We start from the raw sequence: 22,259 nt of genomic DNA on the forward strand, positions 1-22,259 counted from the left end.
CTGGGCCGTTCATTCCCATTGATCCAACGGATCCAGGCCCTCCTCTAAACCCGTCAACACGACCCGATCCAATCCCCTACCCGGTCTTAACCCACTATCATCTCCCGAACGACGTCGTCTCTCCTCAATGAGTAGATCCTGGCCCTTGATCTCAATTGATCCAATGGCCAGGATCTAAACCCTCAATACATATATAAACCTAACCCCTTACCCCCACGCCCCAAGCGACACCCCCCCTTCAGCCCCTGTTCACCATCTTCCCCAGGCCCCCTTTCCTCTCAAACCCTAGCAGCCTAGGTTCTCCCCCGTGAGCCCGGTAACCACAGTTCCGATGACCGCCAAAATAACATCCCCGATGCACCCAACCATCCTGAACATGAATCCGTTAACCTTTCACCTCGAATCGACCCGTAGCTTCTCGAATCTTCCAACGAAGATTCGAGTAAAAAACCAGATCTACACCGATTGACCCCAAACTCGCACCAGACACTCCCCTGACCTTCCTCGTGACCAAACCAAACTTGGTTTGGTCCGAATCTACCCACAACTCCTAAAAATCCAGATCTGGAAATCCAGAACTGGAAACACATGCACCTGGGGAACCCGGCCAGTTTTGACATAGGTTTGAGGTCTAATAGACCTTAATCAAGGTGTTCTCATGTGAGAACACCCTGATTAAAGTTTGTTCGGCCTCAAAAGTTCGAAGTCGAGTTTGATTTGGGTCTGTTTGGTTTAAACGTTTTGGTAAGTTTTCCGTTCTTTTGTTTTATTTCCAAATAAGTTGTCAGCATATCTCTTTGTGTTTGTTTGTTATTTTTGTTATTTTTCATCCAGATTTCTTTCATCTCTGTAAAGACCTTTTATTTGGTCGTTTGTCTTCTGTTTGTATTCTGAATGTACTCTGTGAGTAAACATGATCGTCGATTAGTTTAATCGTCAGATAAGTTGACTCATATAGGCCCCCAGTAGTTGAACAAAAATTGTCCGATGCCCTTTAGGTCCCTAAATGTATTGTTTATGTGAGCGATCGATTATTACCTGCTATAATTAGTATAGTCGACTCGATAAATGTCGTCGATTAGTTTTCTATAACTAATGAATCGAAGGAGCTAGGATTTTCACATAACTAATTAAACTCGGACACTGGCTGGATGACCTCGTAATGTTTGAAATGGTCTGTTGGCATTATAAAAATGACTAAAAGGGTTCAGTCTAGGCAGTCCTGAGCTCGAGCTTTCATCAGTGCAAAAAATGCCCTAATGCTGCAATAGGCAGGGGCAGTAATAATCAAGGTTGACAGGGGTATTCTGGGGTGTTAAAAAGAACAGAAATAATTAGTTTAAATGAGCTGACAAGTAGGGTACTAATTTGGGATTAAACTAATACCAATGGGGAACAAGACACAAGGGTATGGGGCTTAAAATGAATAAACAAATGAGCCCATAATTCTGGATTAAACAAAAATCAGGCGTGGGGAATAAAGGGGGGCTGACACCAAAAGATGCTGAGGCATGGGCTTATAGGGTATGGGCATTCTGCCAATTGGCAGAACAGGCAGCTCAGCTGCACTGGTTCATTTGGCCTATAAAAAGGCCATTTGATAACAAAAACGGGGCGGGATTTTTTTTAGTCTGGGGAAAAAGAGAAAAACAAAGTGAAAATTTTCAGAATACTTCGACTAAAACATTGCCCAAAACTGCACAAGGAACTAAGTTGGTTGAGCTGTTCTGGCCAAGTCAGTTATTCTAACTAGGGTCATCACTGTTCCGTTAAGAAAAGGCTGTGTGTCTTCTGCTGTGATTGTTACTATACTGAGTTTTTCTGTGAGCTGTGGATTGAGTTTTAGCCTTCTTGATTGTTGGAACTGTGTTGAGTACTTGTTGAGCTTTGTGATTATTGGATCTTCTGTTGCTGTTACATTTGGTATCTTGGGTTTTCGGTTGGTTCATTGTTCTTTTTCTGGGATTTGTCTGTCTGATGCTCAAACACCTGTGGGTTACATAGTTGCTGTTGGTTGTATTGCTGCGTTGTTGCTATCTGTTGTTGAGGTTGATTACTTGCTGCTGATCCTCTCTCTCTTCCTCTTCTTATTGTGCAAATATCCAGGTACACGACTAATACTGTCAATGTAACTTGAAGTTGAGTATGAATGCAAAAGAGAAGAATTGAAGATTGTTTACTTTAAGCATAGGCTGTTGTATTGAATATCATATAATGCATGATAGTTTACGTTTTCTTTTGGATACTGAAGGCAATTTGTATGCATAGTAAATATCAATGTATGGGGATTGAATGTTAGTTGTATATGTAGGCTGTTAGATGAATATTCCTAATGCAGTAGGTTGTATCCCAGACTTAGGTTTAAATTGTGTAACATACTCGTTAATATAGGCCGGGCATGTAAACTATCCACTACTAGTATAGTTCTTTCCCCTTTTGCTAGTTTGTCACATATAAATTGATAAAGAACAAAGAATCAGTTCTAGGCCTCCACCCCAGGAAGGCCGAGCCCAAATCGAAAGTCAGCTAGGCCTGTATCGGAAAACAGGGCCCAAGTCGGGCCATCTCGCATGAGCTGGGTTTGGGCCCATAATTTGCGACTAGTTGGCCATAGGTGCAGTCACATTTTATTATTCTGTAGTAGCACTTTAAATACGGTTTTATAATCGACTAAGGTTATTTACTGCTTTCAAGTGATAGAGACAAACACGACGAGAAACATAGTTGCTATAGGATATCCCTTAAAAATAACAACGAGATGAGCCTCGATAAAAATAGAAAAAACGCAGATACGGGGCCCTTGTTAAACGCATATTAGTGAAGCATTTTAGTTTCCAGGACGGGTTGTTTAGTAAATTTCACAACCCTCCTAAAATAACAATACGCTAGTCGCTTTAGGCGCGCTTTTAATAATTTAATTTCCTTAAACTCGGGTGCACATTGATGTGACCCAAATCCAAATCTCAACGGAGTCAAAGTGTGTCGACGACCACGGGTACATTGATTGTAACGCGGTTCGAGATACATTTTCTCAACGTTGTAATTCTTGATAAAAACGGTAAATGATAAAAGCGGTTAAAAGTTAAATTTTGCACATAAGTTCAGACTTGTATAAAATCAGATAATCCAGCCGAATATAACAGTTGAGCGACCGTGCTAGAACCACGGAACTCGGGAATGCCTAACACCTTCTCCCGGGTTAACAGAATTCCTTATCTAGATTTCTGGTACGCAGACTGTAATATAGAGTCATTATTTTCCTCGATTCGGGATTAAAATTGGTGACTTGGGACACCCTAAATCTCCCAAGTGGCGACTCTGAAATAAACAAATAAATCCCATTTCGATTGTCCTTTAATTGGAAAAACTCCCCTGCGCCCTTCCGGGTGCGGAAAAAGGAGGTGTGACAACCGCTGACCGCGGTGCTTTTATGCGGCAGCGGTGTCTCCACCGTGACAACGGTCCTTTTACCGCGGTCCGCGAAGAAGAGATTCAGAGAGTCAAAATTGAAGCTAAAACTAGAAGACCGAGGTCCGCGGTTGACTTTATGAGGCCGCGGTAGCCTCACCGCTGCAGCGGTCCATTTTTCGCTGTCAGCGGTACCTCCGTCAGTGGAATTTTTGTCTGGAAAATTTAGCTGTGTATAAATACTTCTTTTTCATATTTTTAGGTCATCTTATCAATAGTGAGCATGTGAACGTCGTAGTTTATCTATTTTGAGTAATTTTGTAGCTTGTTTAGCAATTAAACTTAGATTCTTATCTTGTAATTACAATTTATGGATCATTCTTCATCTCAATTTATGATTTCTTCTTCAACTATGAGTAGCTAAACCCATTAGCTAGGGTTGTGGCTCAATCCTAGTGTGAGTATTTAATGGGTCTCTTATTTTAGGGCTTAGATGTTTATGGGTGATTGATATTTGGCCTGATTCATGCTTTCTATGTTGAATTAGTAATTGCAAACACTGATTTGCGCCTTTTTGACTTAGGCTCTTCTTGAGAAAGAGAGCTTAAGTCTAGAAAATTCAGGCCAACAAGGAATTGGGTTGTATTCAAATGATTGCTAGCCAAAATTAAAGGGTTAAACCTAGAGATAGTAATACCCGACTTGAGACAACATTGCTTCCACAAATTGAACACCTAATTGGGCTTGAGAAAGCCAATTAGGGCAAAGTTACTCAAACTATCGAGAGGTATAGGGTGAGTAGCTACGTGCATTGGCTATATCATGATCCCAACTATAACATTATTGTCCTAAGTTTGAGATCCCGTTAGATACTCACCTAGAAGTAAGTCACTTCCCTAGTGCCTTTTTACCCATTTAAAAAACCCTATAAAAATATCTACTTAGCTTAATTTTGTGCATCATTATTGTTAAATTAGAAGTAACAAACAAACAAGAATGATTGAAAGTGCAATCAAAAGCACTACACATTGCTAGATTAGATATGAATCCAACTCCAAACGTTATATTAGCTCCTTGTGGATTCGATCTCGATCTTCTCGGGTAAAAGTTGCATCGACCGCTCTCGCCACTCCATAGTGGTGTAGGGTTGGACCCGATCACTTTTTGGCATCGTTGCCGGGGAGCTAAATAGTTTTGGCTATCTATCTGACTAGTTTTGTCTCTTGTTTTTCTTTCCTTCTGTGTTACTAACTTGTGTGTGTCATCAATTCAGGTACAAAATAGCGAACAATAACAATGATCCTTTTGGAAATGCTATTCTGGGGGAGGAGGTAGATGATAATATTGATGATGAGGTACCTATAGTGCCTCAAGCTCAAAGGAGAGGTCGTCAGGCCAATGATAATGTTCCAGACCCTCCCCCGCCACCTCCAAGAGTGGCTCCTTGGGTGCTTCCAAACGAAGGATATGCAAGTGCATTTGTCCCACTCCGAATCTGGGCGGCCAATTTTTAAATTACAAATGTGATGTTGACGTTATTGGAGCAGCGAGGGTATTTCATAGGTGCTCCCCATCAGAATGCGTATAAACATCTTAAAGGCTTTGTGGATACCTATTGGGAAAGTAAGCAAACAAATGTGCCAGAGGATGCACTTCAGTTGGGATTGTTCCCTTTCTCAATTAGAGGGAAAGCTTTGGTCTGGCTAGAAAGGCTTCCCAACCATTCCATCACTACTTGGGATGAGTTGGTGGACAAGTTTATAGCCAATTTTTTCTTGCCAGGGCATATGACGACTTTGAGAGATGAGATTTTGGCCTTCAAGCAGGAACCTAATGAACCACTTCATGAGATCTGGGAGAGATATCGGACAATGGTGAAAGAATGTCTGAACAATGACATGACCGAAACAATGATTCAACAGACATTCTACTATGGTATTAACACAACCAATCAGTGTGTAGTGAACCAGCTAGCAGAGGAAAATTTTATGAACACACCTTACAATAAGGCGTGTGAGATATTGGATGAGATGGCAGATACCTCATCTTCCTGGCAAAGTCGAGCCAATGTGCCACAGGGTGACCCTACTATCATCCACTTGCACAAAGAGCTCCATGATCATGGCCAGGCTATAGCAGAGTTAACTACAACAATGAACCAGTTGGCAAAAGCTCAATTGTAACAAGTTCATGCTCCTAAACAAGTAAATGCTATGGAAGGTGTCAATATGTTGGTCAACAAGAGGCGACAAAGAGGTCAACAAGGTCAAGGTAGTCTGGATCAATATGAGCAAGGTAGTGGTGGTTTCAATCAAGATAAGGGTTATGATGAGCAAAATGAAGAAGTGCAGTACGTGAACAATTACCAAAGACAAATGGGCAATGCTCCTAACCAATAACAACAGTGGAGATCCTAAGGAAATTGGGGGAATCAAAACCAACAAGGCAATAGCAACTGGGGAACATCAATCAAAATTGGGGCAACCAGAACAACCAGGGCAACTGGAGTGGTAACAACAACAACTGGGGAGGAAAGAACAACCAAGAGGGTTGGAATAATGGCAACCAAGGGAATCGGGGGCAAGGCTTTCAAAGACCTCTGATGTTTCAACAACCAAAAAACCCACCTCCATTTCCGTCCCAAGGTCCTAGCTCATCAAATAATAAGATAGGAAGGATTGAGATGATGTTTGAACAAATGATGAAGAAGAACACCGACTCTGATGCCCAGTTGGCATCCCACAATACTTCAATCTGGAATTTGGAGGCTCAACTTGGCCACATTTCGCAATCCTTGAATACTCGCCCTAAGGGGGCTCTACCTAGTGATACGGTAGTAAACCCGAAGGGTGGGAACAACACCGGGCATGCAATGGTGATAATTACTAGAAGCGGTCGAGGTGGTGATGTGAATACCTCCAAGCAAAAGGAAATTGTGAGTGATGAGGGTGAAGTACAAGAGATGATGTTCCTATAGTTGATGAGCAAGTAAGTGAAGAGTATTTGAATGCAGAAGTGAGAATTGATATTAATGATAATGAGGTGGAGACTCAAGATAATGTGAACCCGTCTAGGGAACATGTAATAGACATACCGGAAATGGTAGTGCCCAAGGCTAAGGCTCCTTTGCCAAGGCCTCCTCCACCTTACCCTCAAAGGATTGTAAAGCAAAAGAATGAGAATCAATTTAGGAAATTTATTGACATGATGAAGAGCTTATCAATCAATGTTCCTTTGGTGGAAGCTCTTGAGCAAATTCCTGGTTACGCCAAGTTCATGAAAGACTTGGTGACTAAAAAGAGATCCATGGACTGTGAGACCATCAAAACGACTCACCAAGTAAGTACAATTGTGCACTCGATGAATCCAAAGCTTGAAGATCTCGGCTCTTTCACCATTCCATGTACCATTGGGAGCGCGGATTTTGCAAAGGCATTGTGCGATTTGGGTGCAAGTATCAATTTGTTGTCTTACTCCGTGTTCAAAACTTTGGGTATTGGTCAACTGAGGGCTACTTCAATGAGGTTGCAAATGGCTGATAGAACAATGAAGAGGTTGCTTGATATTATTGCTGACATTCTTGTTCGGGTGGACAAGTTCATTTTGCCTGCTGACTTTGTGATCTTGGACTGCAAGGTTGATTATGAGGTTCCGATCATATTGGGAAGACCTTTCCTCACAACTGGGAAGACCTTAGTTGATGTTGAAGCAAGGGAGCTCACCTTCTAGGTGGGTTATGAAAAAGTGGTCTTTCATGTGTGCAAATCAATGAAGCAGCCAAATAGCATTGAAGTATGCTCTTTTGTGGATCTTGTCACGGAAGTGATAGTTGATGATACTAGTGCAATGATCAATGTGGAGAACCCTCTAGAAGCGGTATTGTTGAACCTTGATGCCAATGAGGATGAAGGCCAGGTGGATTGTATCAATGCTTTTTATGGAATAAGCTCTTACTCTTATGAGCCTCGAAAACTCTCTTTGGATCATGAGAATAGAAAGACTCCACCAACAAAGCCCTCAATCGAGGAACCTACCATGTTGGAGTTGAAGTCGTTGCCTCCACACCTCAAGTATGAATTCTTAGGCCCTAGTTCAACTTTGCCAGTTATTCTTTCCTCTTGTCTTACTAACATATAGGTAGATGCCATATTAGCGGTACTCCAAAAATGAAAGAAGGCAATTGGATGGACTCTAGCTGATATCCGAGGGATAAGCCCCGCCTTTTCACGCACAAGATTATTCTTGAAGATGATGCCAAGCCTTCCGTGGAACATCAAAGGAGGTTGAATGAGGTTATGCAAGAGGTTGTCAAAAAGGAGGTGATCAAGTGGTTGGATGCAGGGGTTATGTACCCCATCTCGGATAGTTCTTGGACTTCACCGGTGCAATGTGTGCTGAAGAAGGGTGGTATGAATGTGGTTACCAATGCACAAAATGAGTTTATTCACACCAGGACTGTCACCGGATGGAGGGTGTGCATGGACTACCGCAAGCTTAATAAAGTGACCCGCAAAGATCACTTTCCATTACCCTTTCTTGACCAGATGCTAGATAGACTTGCTGGGCGTGCCTTCTACTGTTTTCTGGATGGAAACTCAGGTTACAACCAGATATTGATTGCTCCGGAAGATCAGGAGAAAACCACCTTCACGTGTCCATATGGCACCTTTGCCTTTTCTAGGATGCCATTTTGTTTGTGTAATGCACTTGCTACATTCCAGTGGTGTATGATGTCCATATTTACTGGCATGGTGGAGAACATTTTGGAGGTGTTCATGGACGACTTCAGTGTTGTGGGTGACTCTTTTGATGAATGTTTGAAGAATCTTGACAAGGTGTTGGCCCGGTGTGAAGAGACCAATCTTGTGCTTAACTAGGAAAAATGCCACTTTATGGTCGAGGAGGGCATTGTCCTCAGTCATAAGATCTCAAAGCACAACATAGAGGTGGACAAGGCTAAAATTCAAGTGATCTCAAAGCTTCCTCCTCCTACTTCAGTCAAGGGGGTGAGGAGTTTTATTGGGCATGCAGGGTTCTACCGAAGATTCATCAAAGAATTTTCTAAGGTAGTGAATCCTTTGTGCAAGTTATTGGAAAAGGATGCCAAGTTCGTGTTCAATGAGGAATGTATGAAAGCTTTTGAACTTCTCAAGTACAAATTGACAACCACTCCCATTATTACCGCACCCTATTGGAGCTTACCTTTTGAGCTCATGTGTGACACAAGCGATGTTGCGGTAGGAGCGGTCCTGGGTCAAAGAGTAAACAAGATGTTTCACTCAGTGTATTATGCAAGAAAAATAATGAATGATGCTCAAGTGAATTACACGGTGACGGAAAAAGAGTTGTTAGCAATTGTGTTCGCAATGGAGAAGTTTAGGCCTTATATCATGGGTGCCAAGGTGATAGTTCATACCGACCATGCAGCACTCCGCTACTTGATGACAAAGAAGGATTCCAAAGTTTGGTTGATAATATGGGTTTTATTGCTTAAAGAGTTTGATCTCGAGATTGTGGATCGGAAGGAGAGTGAAAACCAAGTGGCGGACCACATATCCCGCTTGGAGGAGGAGGGGAGGCCTTGTGATGGCCTTGAAATTAATGATTCATTCCCTGATGAGCAACTCCTCTCTGTATCTGTGAATAACATGCCTTGGTTTGTGGATGTTGCCAAATTTCTTATGACCGGTATTGTTCCGTGTGAGCTCTCTTCTAACCAAAGGAAGAAGCTTAAACGGGATAGTTTGGAATACTACTGGGATGAGCCTTCCTTGTTCAAAATATGTAATGATGGTGTGATCCGGAGATGTGTTCCGGAAGAGGAGCAAATGAGTATTCTGGATGCTTGTCATTCCTCTCCCTACGGTGGTCATCATGGTGAGGCGAGGGCAGCTTCAAAGGTGTTTAGTTGTGATTTTTATTTGCCTAAATTGTACAAGGATAGGGGTGAGCTTGTGAAGATATATGATGAGTGTCAAAGAGCAGGTGGAATTTCAAAGAAGGATGAGATGCCTCTCACCATTATTCTTGAAGTTGACATATCTGATGTGTGGGGCATTGATTTTATGGGCCCGTTTGTGAGTTCATATGGCAACACGTACATTCTGTGGCCGTTGATTATGTTTCAAAGTGGGTTGAGGTCGTGGCTTCACCCAACAATGAGGCCCAAAGTGTTGTGGCTTTTCTTAAGAAGAGTATCTTTACTCGGTTTGGCACTCCTAGAGCAATCATCAATGATGGGGGGTCTCATTTATGCAATAAGGCATTTGACACTTTGCTTGCAAAGTATGGTGTCAATCACAAGGTTTCTATCCCTTACCATCCTCAAGCTAGTGGGCAAGTTTAGGTCTTCAACAAGGAGATTAAGAGCATATTGTCAAAAACGATCAATGCAAATAGGACCAATTGGTCAAAGAAATTGGATGATGCTTTGTGGGATTACACTGCTTCAAGACTCCGATTGGTATGTCTTAGTACCGGTTGGTGTTTGGGAAAGCTTGACATCTATAGATTGAGTTAGAGCACAAGGCCATGTGGGATTTGAGGAGGTTAAATCTTGAATAGGATGTGGCAGCAAATCTTCGGGTGGAGCAGCTTAATGAGCTTGATGAGTTTAGATTTCATGCCTACTCCATTTCTTCCTTGTATAAGGAAAAAATAAAGTACTTACATGACAAGTATGCTCGTGTCAAGGAGTTCAAAGTGGGTGATTTGGTTCTTTTGTTCAACTCCCGGTTACGACTGTTTCTGGGAGAGCTTAAATCAAAATGGACTGGACCTTTTGAGGTGGTGCTTGTGACTCCGTTTGGTGCTCTTGATTTGAAAAACAAAAATGGTGAGATATTCAGATTTAATGGACACAGAGTCAAGCACTATCTTGGCAAGTTTGATGACAGCCACGTGGTGGCAATGATCCATCTCAAGTGATTGATAGTAACCTGCGTCGTACCGCGATGTTAAATCAGACGCTTCTTGGGAGGCAACCCATGTGTTTTTCTTCTTTCTTTTGTTGATTTTCATTTTAGTGTAGGATTTGTTTTTGGACTAACTAGTTGTGAGAAGTGTGTAGGGATGTTTGATGTAGTGCATGGCTAAGCTTAAAGAATTAGTCACTCTCTGAAGTTTGGACCGCGGCCACGCTCCATTTTTCGAGGCCGCACTGGCCTTATCGCAGAGGCGGAACTTGATGGCAGTCAACGATACTAAACAGTCCAAAATGGGGGTTCTCTAAAGCTTCAACCGCTGTTGCAGTGCATTTTTCACGGTCAGCAGTGGATTACCGCTGTCGCAGAGTATTTTTTGCGGTCAACGGTGATCTCAAAATTGCAGCCCTTCTGAACTTCGCAACCGCGAACCGCGGTGATTTATCGCGGCCGCGGTAGGTAAGATTGTGTGGGTCCCAGTGTTCGTCTATAAATAGAACCTCACGGCCCCTTTTACACTTTTCGCTTATTGCATTCTCAAACAACATAGATCACTGTTCATCCACGCCCTAATTTGCACAAACACAAGAACTGAACTTCATTTGTCTCATATTTCACATCTGGTAATTGCAATCAATCCTTAGTCTTTAATTTTGTACTTATTTTCTTTTAATTGATAGTTTTTCTTTCTTTCTTCTTCTTCCTTTTTCTTTTAATTTTGACTTAGGGTTCCTTAGTGTTAATTAAAATTAGACTTAGATTGTTAGAATTAGATAATGCATACCTAGTGGGGCTTAAAAAGGTGTAAATGCATGATTAACTAAAACCCTAGATTGTTGAGCCCTAATTTGACTTCTACGGTCCGCGGCTGATTTTTCGCGGTCCATGGTCATATGTGTTATGTGAAATTTTAACTCCTGATAATTGCGGTCAGGCGGTGGCATTTTTCGCTGACAGCGGTACCTCTCCGAGGCCGCGATGGATTTTCCGCGGTCCGGGATGATCAAGTTCAGAGAGGTACATTTGAGGGTCTGTAGTCGTAGTTGATTTTTCGTGGATAGCCGTGCAACTACCGCGGCCACGCTCCTTTTTCCGTGATCCGTGGTGCTATTGAATCAGAGAGTGGGTAGTTTGAGTCCCACACCTCCGCAGCTGCGATGCATTTTCCGCGGTCCGTGGCACAACCTTCGAATTTTTCTCATTACACTATGAATTGTTCTGTTGTTTTCTTTACTGCTTCCTCTGGAAACTAACAATGTTAACTGATTATACTTGCAGACAATGGTTAAATATCGAGGCGACGGTGAGAAACAAAAGGGTATAGTAGAGTCCTCCCGGGGTAGGGGACGAGGACAAATTAAATTGACCCCAGCGGTTCGGAAAGCACTTGGGGAAATCAGAAAAAATATCAGAGTTGTAGATAGAGCTTTTTCCCATTCTGAGGGAAGTGAGTACTTTCCCTCTGGGGTGGCCTCAGAGTCTGATTCTGTGCTAGCTTATGTACCCGATTTCCCAAGAGGCCTAGATTGAGAGATGAGCCCACACCCCCTACCTCTCCTACTGCTCGTGCTTCTATTCATATTTCTTCTGAGTCGTCTGAGGGCTTAGTAGAAAGCAGTGATAGTTCAGTTTTAACCTCACCTACACCTTCATCACCTGGACAAGATGTAGATGATGGGGTACCGGATGAAGAGGGAGGGGGTGTGACCCAAACCGGGGGTATGGAAAGAACTAGAAACCCTGAAGTGTGTCAAAGGATGTTTGTCAGTGAGCTGGCATATCATAAGTTCCGAGAGTGGTGGCCTCTAAGGTCACTTATTCATGAGTGCCAGTTCATAGAGAGGGATCTTTTGCCTCATAACCCCAACGTGAAGCAACATTTCAATGACCGAGTGGGATGGTATTACTTCACTAGTAGGGTGTCAGATGCAAACAAGCACTTAGTCAAGGAGTTCTACACTAATGCCTCCCACATCAAGAAGGATACAAAAATGACTAAGGTGCCAAACCTGAAAGTAAAGTTCGATGGAAAAACAATCATGAATACCTGGGCTTCAATGAGGAAGATGAGTCATTGTACTTGGAGAAGGTGGCGATGGATGAGGCATCCCGCCCAAGGTTGGCATCTTACTTGGATCTCCCGGATACCACTCCAACATGGTTGACTACAGGGGTTCCAATCTTGAAGAACACCCTAAACTTTGAGGCAAAGAGTTGGGAGACTTTTGTATGTAGCAGGCTAGACCCCACTACCCATGAAAGCACCTTACCGGTTTCCAGCGCGATATTAGTGGCAGCTATTATGGTGGGGTTCCCGATCAATGTCGGGAATGTCATGTCTAGAGTGATCACCAGAGTGGTCAATGAGGGTGATAGATCATACCCCTTACCAAACTTCCTTACTATATACTTGGAAGATCAGGAAGTGGAGAAAAGAGACTTTGATGTGAAGGTGAAACCTAAAATTCCCTTTTCATGGTACAACTTCAAGGGTCCAGACAATCCCAAATCCAAGGGATCCAAGGGCAAGGCTACTACTTCTACTGGCCAGTCTGAAGAGCCAGTAGTGGTAGTCACTACTTCTCAGCCTCCCACTGCCATACCAGAGCCTGCCTCCAGACCATCTACTTTCATTCCTCTAGATATTCCATCCTCCTCAGCATACCCATTGACTACCCACCGATTGAGCCAAACACTCTCCAATATCAACAATTGGATGCAGACAACAACTTCTAAGTTGTCTGTGCTATCTAGTTCAGTAGCATCCCAGTCAATGCCCCCACAGCTATAGGTGCCAGCTTCGGTAGAGGAGTCTCTCAAGGAGCTTCTGGACAACCAGAAGAAGCTCCTGGAGAACCAAAAGATTATCATGGATGCTCGTACTGATCAAGGAAAAATGCTTCAGGAGCTGAGCAAGTACATAAAGAAGCTGAAGAAGACTCGGGCCTCGAAGGAGTCTGTGAAGGAATTAAAGGGGGAAGTGGAGAAGATCAAGGCAGCTGACCACTTACCTTTGGAGCTACTATTGCAAGACCAACCTCCAGCAACTCAGACAGAGCAGGTCCAGAAGCAGGAAATTGAGAGAAAGCCCAAGAGGAGGAGAATAATGCCCAGGGTCGATGATGTAGAGATTCAGTTGGAGGAGCCGGAGGGAGGTACATCTAGCCAGCCATATGCCTCAGAGTAGACAGATGATCCAGGTATCCAGCCACAAGACCCATGCTACCACAGGACCCCATGCAGACGGAGGATCCATAGGGAGTTTTCTTTACTCTCTATCTTTCTTTTTGAGCTTATTTTTGGTTAGTTAGCATTGAGGACAATGTTAGCTTTCATTTGAGGGGGTGGACCTACTTTGATTTGGTAGTTGGTTTGTAATTATGACACTATTTTCTTTCTTTATGCTTATTTTTTATTTTTGGTATGCATATAACTTTACCTTTTATTTCACTTTTCGTTATTTTTCGATCTTGGTATGTATATAAAGTTACGCTCTCAGGTATATATTCATTCCCTTTTATGTATATTCATCTAAACCCCCTATTGTACATATTTAGTTTACTTTTCGCATTTTACTTCATAGCTTCTTTTCCAATTTCCCTTAATAGTATATCTTCTTATTTCATTTAATAGCTTCTTTTTCGGTTCGTAGCTTCTTATTTTATAATTTTGTATGATCAATAAGCCTTTGGTTTTCTTAATGCCACGGTTCTTTCCAAAGGTGAAGTTTGTATGAACCGGGTGGCTCTTCCCGATGATGGATGGCATGACAACCTTCTTAAGGGTTTGAGTCTGTTTTTATTTTTGTTTTTATGTAATAGTAGTTAGTGAGCAATGGTGCCTCAGGCAAAGCTTCACTTGGGCCTAACACATCTACCTTTGACCTTATGGTTAAAAACAAATTGGTGTGTATAGGATAGTGATAGTTGTGACCTTGAGACTCTTGTGTTGGCTAAACAATCATCAAGTAGTTTCTTGGAACCATTTGTGTTGCTCAAATCTTAGCTAAGGTTGTTGTGGGCCCCCGACTCTATTTCTTTAGCAATCCTTTAGCTTGTATGGTGAGGTATTGATTTGCAAGTCCAAGTCCCATGCCAATGAGTCTAGACTTGCCCTGAATATTTGTCTAGGTGAAATCCTAAGTGAAGCTCGACTTGAGAATTGATTATAGGCTCTCCTTGATCCTAATTGAGACTTGAAAACATCCATAGCCTACCAATGATGATATTCCTAGTCAACTCTGTTGAGTCATAGCCCTTATTCTTTCAATAATCAGGTACAAGCCTTTAGCCATTCTAAAATGATCCTCTTTTGGCACCCTTTTCCTTAGCACAAGGCAAAAACATAAGTTTGGGGGGAGAGATGAGGAATGCAAAAGTGATAAAGGTACAAAATGAAGAAAAGGAAAGGCAAAAAGAAAAAGAAAGAAAAGCCAAAAATTCAAAAAGAAAGTGAAAAATGTAGAAGAAATGAAGGGAGTCAATAAAAGCAAAAGATGAAAGGCATGGAAAGATTAGAAAGGAGAAAAAAGATTGAAATGAACAAGAAAGAGTGACAGTGTGTCTCTCTAGCCCCTAAAGAAGAAGTAAATGACTTAAAGAGTCAAGAAAATGTGTGCCAAAATGAAGCAAATGAAGTGCTTTAGGGAAGATGAAACCTTCTTAGACCAATATATCCTACCCTGAACCAAAAGCCTTCATTATATTCCCACAAAAGTCTTATATGATCTTGAGTTGGGTAAGCTTACATTAGTGGTGATTCACATAAGGGGCAAGATTATGGTACTTAGAGCCGGACTTGTGACCTTCCTTTGAGAGAGATGAGTGTATTTTCCACAATCCTCGTTCTGAGTAATACAATCTAAAACTGAGGTTTGCTTATGGAGAGTTGAGGAGTATGAGTTTGGGTTCCACAATGACCAATATAACAGAAAGAGTTTCCTTGATGAGTTGAATCAACTCTTGATGCTTTTGTGTCGTACTATAACCATGGTACTAAAAGGGTGTGTATTGTTGATAATGCATTTGAGTTAAGGGTAATTGTTAGTCCCAATTTATTCTTGATGAGGTTACTTTAGGACAGCCGAATTTTCCTTTCTTTTATCTTGAGGAGGTGGGAATTGCTTTGTTTGCTTGAGGACAAGCAAAAGCTTAAGTTTGGGGGAGTTGATAACTAGGGATTCTAGTCTATTTTATGCTCCTTTTTGCTTGAGTTTGGCATTAAAAGTGTGTACAAGTATTCCCAAAAGCTAACTTATTGTGCTTGTTTGCCGTATTTGGTCAAAAAGAGACAAGAAAGTCATAATCAGCCTAAAAAGGAGTGAAACCTGCACAAGTCAAACTGAGCGCTACAACGGAAAACCAACCGTGGACGTGGAGGACCTACCGTGATAGCGGTCCTTTTATCGCGGTCCGCGGTGGCAAGATTCAGAGAGATAAAATTATGGACTTCTCAAGTCACCGTTGACCGCGGTGCTTTTATGCGGCAGTGGTGCCTCCACCGCGATAGAGTTCCTTTTAACGCGGTCCGCAGAGAAGAGATTCAGAGAGTCAAAATTGAAGCTAAAACCAGAGACCACGGTCCGGGATTGATTTTATGCGGCTGCGGTAGCCTCACCGCCGTAGCGGTCCATTTTTGCTGTCAGCGGTACCTCCGTTAGGTGCATTTTTGTCTGGAAAATTTAGCTGTGTATAAATACTTCTTTTCAGATTTTTAGGTCATCTTATCAATAGTGAGCATGTGAACGCCGTAGTTTATCTATTTTGAGTAATTTTGTAGCTTGTTTAGCAATTAAACTTAGATTCTTATCTTGTAATTACAATTTATGGATCATTCTTCATCTCAATTTATGATTTCTTCTTCAACTATGAGTAGCTAAACCCATTAGCTAGAGTTGTGGCTCAATCTTAGTGTGGGTATTTAATGGGTCTCTTATTTTAGGGCTTAGATGTTTATGGGTGATTGATATTTGGCTTGATTCATGCTTTCTATGTTGAATTAGTGGTTGCAAATACTGATTTGTGCCTTTTTGACTTAGGCTCTTCTCGAGAAAGAGAGCTTAAGTCTTGAAAATTCAGGCCAACAAGGAATTGGAGTGTATTCAAGAGATTGATAGCCCCAATTAAAGGGTTAAACCTAGGATAGTAATACCCGACTTGAGCTAACATTGCTTGCACAAATTGAACACCCAATTGGGCTTGAGAAAGCCAATTAGGGCAAAGTCACTCAAACTACCGAGTGAGTAGCTTCGTGCATTGGCTATATCATGATCCCAACTATAACATTATTGTCCTAAGTTTGAGATCCCGTTAGATACTCACCTAGGAGTAAGTCACTTCCCTAGTGCCTTTTTACCCATTTAGAAAACCCTACAAAAATATCTACTTAGCTTAATTTTGTGTATCATTAGTGTTAAATTAGAAGTAACAAACAAACAAGAATGATTGGAAGTGCAATCAAAAGCACTACACATTGTTAGATTAGATAGGAATCTAACTCCAAACGTTATATTAACTCCGTGTGGATTCAATTCCAACATTCTCAGGTAAAAGCTGCATCGACCACTCTCGCTACTCCATAGTGGTGTAGGGTTGGACCCGATCAGATACAAGGTGTTAAATCTTGTCACAAAAAGGATACATATTTATCTTTCCATTCAGTTTAAAATTAAGTTCTAATGATTTGTTTCCTAATCTTGGCGGTCCTTCTTTTCCATTACCTCAAATGCATTTGAATGTGGAAAGTCATGTACCATCTGATTCCAGCACAAATGATTCTATTACATCTCCCACTACATTATCTCACAATAACAATATGGTATCACCAACACTTGTATCAGGGAACCAAGTCTTTGAAAATGCCCAGGATACAAATGAGTATAATATCCCATCTCCACAGTTTCAAGACCAAAATAGCCCACTTAATACTACTAATTCAATTGATTATGGCCAAAATACCCCAATCTTACCTCCAGAAATATTAGACCATCCAGAACTCACAAACCACCCGCATACTTGAAAGATTATGTGTGTACACTGCCCAAACAACCTGCGAATCACTACCCTGTGAATAGCTCGCCTTAAGATAAACAAATCACTTCTTCTCTGTCTTTCAATACTATTCCTGAAGTGCCACCCATTGATATTAGAGCCCGAGCCACTGATAGTCAACATTTGATAAAGAATGTTTCACAACATTGTGAACCCGCCTCATGTGAGGAAGCAACTGATGTGCATGCATGGCAAGCAGCAATGACTCAAGAATTTGAGGCATTGTGCACCAATAACACCTGGGATTGCCACTTCCAGCTGGAAAGAGGGTCATAGGGTGTAAATGGGTGCATAAGATAAAGCACAAGGCATATGAGAGTGTAGAGAGGTTAAAAGCTAGACTAGTAGTGAAGGGTTATACTCAACAGGCTGGAGTGGATTATACTGAAACTTTCTCACCTATTGTAAAAATGACAACAGTAAGGACTCTGATTGGGGTAGCAGTTAAGAAGGGATGGGAAATGTTTTAATTAGATGTGAACAATACCTTTCTTCATGGTGATCTACATGAAGAAGTATACATGGAGACACCACCAGGTCTATTTATAAAATAGTCTGGAATGGTATGCAAGTTGAATAAATCCTTATATGGATTGAAACAAGCTAGTAGGCAATGGTATGCCAAGTTGACATAAGCCCTTTGTTCTAGAGGGTATACACATTCTATGTTTGATTACTCTTTGTTTTATAAAGGCAAAGGGAATTCAGTAACCTTTGTAGCTGTCTATGTGGATGATGTTATTATCACATGAGCTCACTTAGAAGAAATTACCAGCTTAAAGAAATTCCTCCATGAAACTTTCAGAATAAAGGATCTAGGAAGACTACACTACTTTATAGGATTGGAGATACTCTATAAGAGTGATGGAGTTCTGGTTACATAGAGAAAGTTTACTCAAGTCCTCCTTAAGGAATTTGACTGTATTGGATGTACAACTGTGACTTCACCTCTTGATCCAACAATAAAGTTGAAAGTAGATGAAGGAACACCCATTTCAGACCCTGACCATTATAGGAAACTACTTGGGAAATTGAATTTCTTTACAGGAACTAGGCATGATATAGCCTATAGTGTTTAACACTTAAGCCAATATATGCAGAATCCTAGATACACTCACATAAGGGCAGCAATACATGTATTGAGATATCTGAAAGGAAGCTTATCTCTGGGGATTTTCCTGTCTAACAGTAGATACTACAAAGTAAGGGCCTTTTGTGATTCTGATTGGCCAGCTTGCCCTGAAACCAAGAAGTCAGTCAGTTGTTACATAGTATTGCTTGGTGACAGTCCCATTAGTTGAAAATCCAAGAAGCAATCTACTATTTCATTGTCCTCAGTAGAAGCTGAGTATAGAGCAGTAAAAAAAGTAGTTGGGGAATTAGTCTGGCTTGCAAGACTGCTTGAGGAACTCACAGTACCTCTATCTCCACCTATACCTATTTTTTGTGATAGCCAAGTTGCACTTTACATTGCAAAGAACCCTGTCTTCCATGAGCGGACCAAACACATAGAAGTGAATTGCCATTTTGTACGAGACAAGCTTCAAGATGGACTAATTTCACTACATTACATCCCTACTCATGAACAACTTGCAGACATCTTTACTAAATCCTTTCCAGGCAACAAGTATACTCTTCTACTTGGCAAGTTAGTTGTGGGTTCCCCACCTCCAACTTGGGGAGGGGGGGGGATGTTGAAATTATTTAATAGATAGCCACATTGTAATTATTTTACATTTATATAGGCGATTCTTTGTATAGACCAATTTTGTAATCAGTTAGGCTATCATTATAATAAGTAATTAGTGGAGTTAGTTATATACATATATAAGTCATTGTACAGATATTTTGATGTAAGAAGAATTTACTTTCTCTCCTCCATCTGTTTCTCGAAACTTCTCAGTGAGAATGTCTTTCTTCTTCATCCATTAGAGCTCAATCTAAGCTCATCACCATTGTTAACCTTCAGTATTTTGTCAACATGAACTATATTACTAACTAAATGAGGTACAAATAATTTACAGCACAAATCAATATGTTAAACTATGTTTTAGATCAAATTAAAACCATATTGGTTATGGCTAAGAATTAAGTAGCGCTATGCCTATCATCCAAGCTGAATGTAGGAATTCGGGCTTTATTTCATAAGATAAGGTTTTGGATTAATGACGGAGTCAAAATTTTCACTATAAAGATTAAATATAAAGAACTAAACGCTCGAAAAAAAAACAAATAAAATTCAACATATAACATATATTAATAAAAAGAATTTTATAACTTAATTAGGGATCGTAACTTTGGGACAAAGAGGTATCAATCTTCAGACAAATCTGCCACCGCTCTAGAATATGACTACACAATCTAAATTCTTCTTTTATTCATTAATTAACAGGATTACGATAATCATTTACTCCACTAGTATAGTAAGCGTAGGATTTCAACCCTCGGTCAATTTAAAGCAATATGCCTAACAACTGTCAAAATCGTCGTTTAGTCATAAACTGATTGATACCTTCAGTAAGGAATGAGCTAAAACTGACTTTTTGTAGAAAATTTGGACTAATCCAAATGCGTAACTTCAAAAAAAAAGTCACTTAGATTTATTAGAATCTACAAACTTGTAGTAGCACGTACAAGAAAATCTACATAATTCAGGGCCAAAGAGTGGATGTTTCCTCGAGTAGGTTGCATAATGATTAGTAATACATTAACAATGTCAAAATATTTACACTATAGTAGTGTAAACACTTAACACAGATCACTAATCTTTCTTAGAATATCGTATGTTAATATAGCACCGATAGCCTTTTTAAGTTGAGACATGGCATGTTACTCATGGCTCTTCTTATTTTATGTGATTTCAAATGCTTTCTATTTCTAAAGAAGAAGTATCTATCCAAATAACGTTTGCCGACTAAAAAAAAATATTGCCTAATTTGATTAGAATGAAATTAATTAATTCTCATAATAGCGACAAGACTACAAGACAAAAGACCATGAGAATGGGCAACCGACCATTGGGTGAAATGTGAAAGAGGAATCCTTCCCAATTTTCCCATTCCACAAGTATATGGGTGAAAACCACGACCTCCATTCCCATCTCTCACCCGTCATTTTTGCAGTGGTTTTGCTTTTCCTCTATAACCCATATATGTTTTTCTTGTTTCATTAATTTTCAGAAAAGAAAAGGCATGGAAAATGGAAATCTTAGAGATGAAGTGAGGTGAAGTGATAATTCAAACATATAATTCAAATGTATTATATATACGTCAATTCAAACATATATACGTTAAAGCCTTCATTCCCTCCATTCCTCTCTAACGTATAATTCAAACATATATACGTTATCCACCACAAAATAAATAAATAAATAAATGTGACGTGAAGTGATGAGGGGGAAACGACACACAATATTTTGGGAGCAAAACTGCCGGTCTATGATGTTTCTTTTCCTAGTACACCAAGCCATTTTACGCTAGTTTGGTCATAGATTCTCAAATTTGTTTTGAAAAATTTGATTTGGGTGGAGTTTAGTTTGAAGATGAAAATGTGTTTGGACATCCGTTTTCAAAACATATTTCACTTTTTAAAAAAAAAACATGAAACATGACTTATACGCAAACTATCACAAATACCCAACAGTACCTTCATCGATAATATTCATTATATTATCACAAACCATAGTCCTGAATAGGGCTGGGCATATATCGGGTAAAATCGATAACCCGAACCGTTAGTTATTTATTGGGTTATCGGTATCGGGTTACTGGGTTAACGGTTCGGTAACAATTTAGAATTTTTTCACTATTGAGTTATCAGTTCGGGCCTCGATTTGCCAATTTTGTTAATGGGTTAACCTATAACCCAATAAAAATTAATAAACTTATGACTTTACCCTTAAGTATGTGTGTGTGTGTGTATATATACGCTAGGGCATTAGTTCATTTTCTCCTATTCTTTCTTAGCCGCACTCTTCAGTTGCTTCATCTTCATTCTTCATAGACCTTGCTAGTTACTCATAGCATAAGTCTTTAGTCTTATACTTGAGGCTTTTAATTTCTATAATAAAATTCATCTTCATATAGGGATTGCTCTATGGTTTCTTTTTTCAGGTTAGGCATTTGACAAACAATATCCAGTTTATTTTGGACTGTTTGAGGGCTTCAACGCTTGTGGAAGTGCATGTATTGTGTGAAATAAAAATTCTAAATCAACTATTGTTGTTATCATATCGGAGGAGGTAGCTACTGCCTTGGAACATTTTGTGGGAATTGCTTCAGTTTGATAAGTATTTATCCACTGATTTTTTGGTGAAGCCTATACGGATTGTGTAGTTATTATCTTGTTAACTTGAATTTGAATTGTTAGTACTATCTGTTTGGACTTGTTAATTTAAGATGAAAATGCTACTATTTTGTATTATTATTAATGTATTTGGACAAATATTGTTGAAGAATTAGTACTATTCCAGTTGTGGCCACTGGACATGTGACGACCCGGCCAGTCGTCTCATGAGTTACCGCTCCGTTTTTCCGATTTCTATTTTTTTATGCTTTGTTATCTGTGTTATGTGGTATCGGGTTGGTCGGATCGAATCCGGAATGATTTTGGCAAGGCTTGAGACATTTAGTCTCTTTTAAGGAAGTTTAAGTTGGAAAAGTCAACTGGATGTTGACTTATGTTTTAGAGGGCTCGGATGTGAGTTATGATAGTTCAGTTAGCTTCGGGAGGTGATTTGGGACTTAGGAGTGCGATCAGAATGGGTTTGGAAGGTCCGGAGTAGATTTAGGCTTGAATTGTCGAAGTTGATATTTTGGCGATTTTCGGTTGGTAGGCGAGATTTTGATATAGGGGATGGAATGGAATTCCGAGAGTTGTA

The 22,259-nt window shown here is 40.4% G+C and overlaps 1 protein-coding gene across 1 annotated transcript; it reads left to right on the plus strand.

Annotated features, from left to right (window-relative positions):
- The first annotated feature begins 6,507 nt into the window (after nt 1–6,507).
- LOC138885283 (uncharacterized) lies at nt 6,508–7,137 on the plus strand. The gene has a single exon (XM_070166216.1). It carries the CDS (start codon nt 6,508–6,510, stop codon nt 7,135–7,137), a length of 630 nt encoding a protein of 209 aa, XP_070022317.1.
- The last annotated feature ends 15,122 nt before the right edge of the window (nt 7,138–22,259 follow it).

The sequence above is a fragment of the Nicotiana sylvestris genome, chromosome 2 (genome assembly GCF_000393655.2).
Source record: "Nicotiana sylvestris chromosome 2, ASM39365v2, whole genome shotgun sequence".
NCBI lineage: Eukaryota > Viridiplantae > Streptophyta > Magnoliopsida > Solanales > Solanaceae > Nicotiana > Nicotiana sylvestris.